The 7,500-nt window shown below is 38.9% G+C and overlaps 1 protein-coding gene across 3 annotated transcripts in view; it reads left to right on the top strand.

Annotated features, from left to right (window-relative positions):
- LOC144967606 (Na(+)/citrate cotransporter-like) overlaps positions 1-7,500 on the top strand; it is a 34,361-nt gene that overhangs the window by 20,072 nt on the left and 6,789 nt on the right. For all 3 annotated transcript variants that reach the window (XM_078905102.1, XM_078905103.1, XM_078905104.1), the window contains exons 6-9: positions 127-232; positions 1,401-1,607; positions 4,599-4,751; positions 6,565-6,648. In XM_078905102.1, the coding sequence (XP_078761228.1) occupies positions 127-232; positions 1,401-1,607; positions 4,599-4,751; positions 6,565-6,648 (550 nt within the window). The remainder of the gene's footprint in view (positions 1-126; positions 233-1,400; positions 1,608-4,598; positions 4,752-6,564; positions 6,649-7,500) is intronic.

Below are 7,500 nucleotides of genomic sequence, written 5' to 3'. Positions count from 1 at the left end.
TAGTAGCATTGATATCATTAATATTATTGTTACTATTATTATTATCATCATCATCATCATCATCATCATCATCATCATCATCATTATCATCATCATCATGATTGTGGCCATATGAATATTTTCCAGACCCGAATTCCCCTATAGCCATGACTGTAACCAGCACCGCCACCAAGACAGGGAATGACAACGAGACGAGAATGAATGACAACAACCAACAACCCGACTTGGAAAAGTAAAGCAATGCTATTTTATAATAATATGGCCGAGTCCCTATAGTTCAGTTGGTAGAGCACTCGCTTCACGCGCAAAGGGATCGATATCGATCCCGGCTGAAGTCGAGATTTGTTTCCGATCCCCCCCCCCCCCCCCCCCCCTCGGTTAGATCCCTAGCGGCGCATAGTTGAGTCCTTGAAAAGGCTCTTTAATCACATTCTCTCATTGTACTCAGGTGTAAAATGAGTACCTGGCCGTTAGCAGCGTTGTCTTTGTCCGAAAATAATTGTAACATCGCGTAACAGGCGTCATGTCTTTCATACACGTTAAATGTTGCTGTTGACTAGAGACCCCTTGTAAAGCACGTTTAGTGGCTATTGCGCTATAAAAGCTCATGTGTTTAGTTTGAAAAGGAGATATTGAATAAACTGAATAAAACAGATTTTGTAAAAAATACTTGATATCGAACTTTTGGGACCAAAACATTTCTTCAGACAACAATAAAAACAACTGAAACTTCACGTAAAATCTAGTAAGAATAAAAGATCTGATCACGTCCAGACAGAATAAAAATGGCGGATAGGATTGGGTAACTATTGAATGGAAACAGGTCTTTATATGATGTCCATTTAAGGACACACATTGTCTCCACTGGACTCTGGTGTGAATGAGTACCTGACTGTAGGCATTGACAAATTATATATTATAAAAATGCGTGAACAAACAAAATGATCGTTTTACAGACGACTCTCACAGTTAATGAAATTGAATTTGTTTTCTGGGGGAATAAATAAAACATTATAAAATCAAAAACTATGGAAAAGCGTTGCCTTTAGAAACGGGCAAAAATGAATACAATAGCTTCAAAACAGAACAAGGAATGTTTCGGATCAAAATAACCCCTCTTCAGTCTGTGCAGATAAATATTTGGCGAGTCTTGTCCGTGAGTAAAATGATCTTAATATTTCTCCGCAGTCTGTCGGGATATATTAATGTTTTTATTGTTGTTGTTATTGGCCGAATAAGGGTTTGATCCCGAAACGTTCCGTGTTAGGTTTCTTGTTATTTTTTTTAAGCTGTTACATTCATTTTCATTCATTACTTTTTACAGTCCACAGCTTCTAGCAGCTAATTATCACTATAAAATCGGGCAAATTCATGTTTCATCTGTTTTATTTATGATCAAGAGACGAGACAGCCACAGAAATCCGAGACGGAAGGACCCCAGCACCGGATAATCATCAAGCAATGCCAGCAAAGTTCAAAGGTGACAGACAATCCCATAGGATGACAATAGCCTTCACCTTGTGTGTTGCTTACGCCGCAAACATCGGTGGAATCGCCACACTCACGGGCACGCCCCCGAATCTAGTCATGAGAGGGGTGGCTGATGAGTAAGTTCTTTGAAGATCATTATACTTTTTTTTTTTCAGTTCCCTTCCAAGACGTATTGCGGAGTTTGCGTCGAGCACCTGTATGTTTTCCTCGAAGCGAATTTCAAATGGCAGTCGAGTGCCGAGTACAAATTCAGTCCTTGTTCGTTTGTTCAGATCAGCTGCCGGTAATTGGCAGTGGCTTCAACAGACTAGAAACTCGAGTCCGTGGTGGCTTCTAATGGTCTCACACCAGAATATTGTGAGGTTCTATCCAGGCAGCAAATTCGTTACCTCATTCGTTACAGTCGAGATTCCGCTTGGCAGAGCATGGTTGAACGTTGTTGTCCGGTGTCAGAGTAGGGCGGCCGGGACTTGTTTCAGCGCGTGCTAGGGACACCGTCCATTATGCGTTTGAGAGAGGTTACCCTAGTCACAAAACTCTGAGAACGTCTGCTTTGGTACTGTGCATAGTGTGAGAGAATGCTATCGCCCTGTTTTGATGAGGAGCCCACATGTAAACTGCATTGACATCTATCTGATTAAGAGAATCAATGAGAATTATAGCAGGATGTCTCAAGTCAACTCCAACTCAGTGGCTCCCAACACTGTCTTAGTGCACCACCAAGTCTTAGACGACAAGACATTAATCAAAGGATGCATGCAAGAATTAACGAAGCCACAGATAACACTCCGATAAAAACAATCATAAAGGGGGCACCTTCAACAACAAAACTCAAATCGAGAAGACCTGTCCACCTAACAAAAGTGGCAGACCTCAGTGTGGAGGAAAACTGGAGAGAAATGTGGAACAGGGAAGCACCAAGAGGAGTAAACATCATAAAAGATCCCACTAAAAGAGTACCTGCATTCCACAACGCCAGGAAATACTGGGTTTCCTCAAATCGCCTCTTAACTGGACATGGCATAACTGCATCAAATATGTGCAATGGAAACTTGGGAATAGTGATACCTGCCGGAAATGTCATTCAGCCCCAGAGACCAGCGATCACATGGTCCTCCACTGTCCAGTTACTAAACTTGAAGGTGGCTATGAAACCGTCCTTGGGGCGGAGGAAGACTTTCGAAGCTGGGTTGACGAAATGAATCTGGAGGTGTAGCCATACGCTACTACTATTACTACTACTACAGTCACGATTCCGCCCGGCAGAGCATTTGGTTGAACGTTGTATTGTGACACCGGGTTATTAGCCACAACGTGTACGTGTGGAACTGGTGGAAAGTCCCCACTGATGTAGGGTGGCTACTGTTAGACAGGTTCGAGACCATAGTCTGTTTGCAGCCACCCAGAGCCTCCTCTTGCTGGTACTGAAGCCTGGCAACTTCTCTCCTAGTTTCGAGAAGACTACGCCACCACCACCCCCCCCCCCCCTCGCACCCCCACTAGGGACCGAATATTTCCAAGTCGACTCCTATCTATCGTATTTGCAACCCTGTCTGTAGTCAGTAGTCAGAGAAGGTCGGCCGGGAATTGTTTCAGAGCGTGCTAGGGACACGTCCATTGTGCGTTTGAGAGGGGTTACCCTAGTCACATTATAGTTGGCAAATACTGTTTATCAATTGATGCTTCTGTCCACCTCGTGTTCTTGCCGTACATGTGTGATAAAGCCTTTTTTCTTGCACGACACAGGTTAAACTAGAACCTCATTTAACCCTGATAATTCATATTGTCTACCGGGCCTACCAACTATATTATGTGTTACCAACTCTGCTCCGAACATAGTCCTTATAAGAAGCATTTATGGCCGTTTCGGGGGGTTGGGGGGGGGGGGGATCCTAATTAATCAGAACCGTCAACTGGGGCTGCTTTGGCCACCAGGTATAACATAGGACACTTACTGAAATAAAGATTGGCTATTTTAAAAGTTAAAGTAATGGGGGTGCTTATTAGATCCATTGGGTTTTGGATTATTTAAAAAATGAAAGCTAGATCTAATATATATATATATATATATAAATATATATGTATATATATATATATATATATATATATATATATATATATATATATATATACATATATATATATATGTGTGTGTGTGTGTGTCTGTGTGTGTGTAAACGTGGGATTTAATAAAATGAAATTTATTTTAACATGTTGTTGGAATACATTGAAGAAACAATCAAGTGTTTAAAAATATAAATAATATAAATAATAATATATATATATATATATATATATATATATATATATATATATATATATATATATATATAATGATATAAAATAATAAGATTTTATCAAGAACCACGTTTACAATTGGATTCAGTAGTCTGGTGTCACGCCGCCTGGCAACGACGGCCATCTTGGTTCTAAACAAAGAAAATTATTACTTTTTATTCTTCAGGCTAGAACTTTTCATATGCCTTGTGATCAGAATATGTAAAAGTCAAAACATGATCAAATTTATGGGGTTTTTTTCCTCTGGATACGCTTTTATGCTCGCTGGAGAAATATTTCATACGGGCGTCCGCCATTGTTCCGATGGTTTAGAGCCAGTGTTACTAAGTTACCATGCGTCATTAGGAAGGAAGTGACGACACGACTGTTGAAGAGTATTATTTTTTAGAACGAAGTTGACTTCACTCAGATCTTTGTTATTGTTTTTTTGCCATCCACGTTTATGAGTAATTCTCACTTAACTGTATTATCCAAACTATATATAGTATACGCTTGGCTAAGGAGCTCACAACATTGCCATCCGGAAGTAAAACGGACCAACACACAAAACGGTGTGTAACCATGATCGTTTATAGTCAGGTTAATACAGTTTAGTGAGAATTTCTCATAAACGCGGATGGCAAAAAACAATAACAAAGACCTGAGTGATGTCAACTTCGAACTATCTATAAAAGTTCAGGGTTACACAGAGTTTTGTGTGTTGGTCCGTTATACTTCCGGATGGCATTGTTTTGAGCTTCTTAGCCAAGCGCAAACTATCCATATTTTGGACAATAATCATAATATTCATTTGTTTTTTCTCGTGTCAGCTTTTATCGCAGCTACCAGATAGCGTCCAAGTCCAACGATACGTCAGGCGCAGGTATCTCGTTTGCTGGTTGGATGTCCATGGCCTTCCCTCTGTCTTTCATCGCATTGGTTTTAGCCTGGCTGATTCTCGTGCTTTTCTTTATGACAGGAAGGTATGACCATCTAGATACTTCCATTATAAATAATCGTAGGCGCACAATTTGTCTGTGCATTTATTACACATGTCATGTGTAGATTAAATTCATAGATTCCTGATTCTTCCTCTCAATTCTATTTCTATCCGTCGATTCTTCTTTCATTCGTCTTTCCGTTTGTCTTTCGGTTCCATCTGACCTTCACCTTTCAATCTCTCAAAATCCAGTTTCCCAGATAAAATGTAATATTTTCAACAGTCATGATTTGTTAAAACGTTTTCTTTCCTTTATTTTGTTTTGGCCAGATAATGACAGGAATATATGATCGTCTACTGCCATATAATATTGTTGTATAAACCTTTTCTTTCCTTTATTTTGTTTCGGCCAGAAAATGACAAGAAGATATGATGGTCTACTGCCACATATATTGTTAAAACATTTTCTTTCCTTTATTTTGTTTTGGCCAGAAATTCTATTTAAATATCTATTGATTAAAACTACAGTGGACTCTGTGAGGAGCCCTGGTCAAGTACCGCTTTAGGCGGCGCAAAGTTCTTGGGAAAGGCTCACATTCTATAACCGCACTCAGATGTAAAATTGATATTTGGCAGGTAACTGTGCAAAAATCATGTAATATCGCCTTAACCCTCTCCTTACCAACTATAGGAAAATCGTCACATTCGTTACAATACAACCAACATTTTTCTTATTCAAATTTCCCTACATCATGAAATAAAAGAAAATTAACAGTTTGTTGTGGAGCATGTTTTGATAACGAAATTATTTGTCGCAAGAACTCACTGCTATTGTATTTGAGTGATAAAAAAATATATTATTGTGTTAGTTGGGAGAAAATCCTGAAAATGGCTGGTATGGAGAGAGTTAAAGGTGTCATGTCTCATCCTGGATGTGAATTCTTGCCGTTGGCTTGGGGCCCCTTTTAAAGCGCGTTGAGCATGTTGAGATTATATTGTGCATTACTGTTTAAAATTCAAGTTATATTTGTATATTCCCGTCATGGAGCTGTTTACCACTAGACCCCCTATGTACCATATACACTTCAGATAAATGATCAATTTTGGTCAATGAAGCAAAGCATTGAGGTGCAACCACGTGATTTCTTTTCTTCAGAGCGTGACACGGAGAATTGCAATCGCTTGCTACCCTTTGGATAGGACGCTTGTCTATCGCAAAAATACTTCACGCCAGCTCAAACAGACCCAGCTGACCAATCACTGCTGGTGAACAGTTGAGGGTGGGGATCCCAAAAAAAAAATCTCGACTTCACCCAGGAATGATCTCGGTCCCTTTGCGTCTGGAGCGAGTGCTCTACCAACAGATCTATCGGAACCCCCATAAATAAAAAAAGATCGATGTTATTTATTAGGATTTGGGGGGAGGGGGGGGGGATTGGGGTTTATTATTATTATTTTGGTTTTGTTTTTTGTTTTTTAGTTTTTGTAGTGAGTTGAAGAAGAAAACACTTGTCCTCTTTGTCGTAAATAACAAGTCTTTGAGTGTTTGGGAAAGTAATGATTTTACTTGATGATTCCAAGGGGTCCAATCTGCGTTCATATATTTGCAGGCCTGATAACCGGAACGAATTATGGGCTTGTTTTAATCTTGTTGTAATGGACAATATATTGCGTTGGTTTGAGAGTATTTCCATTACAACAATGAGACCACAACAATTTTGGGTTGTCAGACCTGCAAATAAGTACACGTCGGGTCCAATAGATTGAAAAATGGAATTAACTCATTTCCTATATGGATGTCACAGATATTTACCAGTGTGAAGCAGTGGGTCACGTATTGGTGGGTTTCATTTCAGAGGATGTTGCACTTCAAATCCAGCCCAGAATGCAGCCGTGAAGAAGGTTATTGACAAAGAATGGAAGGGACTCGGGAAAATGACGTGAGTCAGTTGGACTTTGGATCATCTTTTAAAAAGTATTCAGTGGAGGACATCAAAAGTGCGGATAATTAAACGCTAACTAAGCAGAGACAATTACTTCTTTTGATTATTATACTTTTGTGAAAATTAAGATAGAGATACGAAAGAAACTTTTGATCGAATCGTGATCAAAATCCGTCCAGTAATATATCTGTAGATGTGTGCAACTGAATATGGCAACCCCTCTCCACTGTAGATTGAAAACGTAAAATATGTAAAAACATGGAGTGTATTTTGAGGTGGAGAAATCACAAAACCAATTACACCTATGCATTTATTAGTTTAATGGCTATACTAACTTGGAAATTAAGTTCGATCAATACGAATCTTTTGAGCCATCAACGACCCAAAACCGCCCAGTAAACAAGTCTATATGTGCTCGCAAATAAATCTGGCACCTCCCCCCCCCTCTCTCTCTCTCTCTCTCTCTCTCTCTCTCTCTCTCTCTCTCTCTCTCTCTCTCTCTCTCTCTCTCTCTCTCTCTCTCTCTCTCTCTCTCTCTTCTGTGGATTAAATTGAAAACATTAAAAACATGAAGTAGATTTTGACATAGACAAATCTCAGAATTATAATGGCTTATGCACTTATTCGTTTTAATGATTATCTATACTATTGTGGAAATTATGATTGATCAATACGAATATTTTGAGCCAACAACAATCAAAGTCCATCCAATGATAAAGTATATATGGATATGAAGAGCAAAATGCTCAGTATTATATATATATATATATATATATATATATATATATATATATATATATATATATATATATATATATATATATAAATGGGATCACTCACTTATATTTG

The sequence above is a fragment of the Berghia stephanieae genome, chromosome 3 (assembly GCF_034508935.2).
Source record: "Berghia stephanieae isolate SIO BIC M18660-M18661 chromosome 3, UCSD_Bste_1.3, whole genome shotgun sequence".
Classification (NCBI taxonomy): domain Eukaryota; kingdom Metazoa; phylum Mollusca; class Gastropoda; order Nudibranchia; family Aeolidiidae; genus Berghia; species Berghia stephanieae.
The sequence above is the reverse complement of the archived record's forward strand: the minus strand, read 5'-3'. Positions and strand labels throughout refer to the sequence as shown.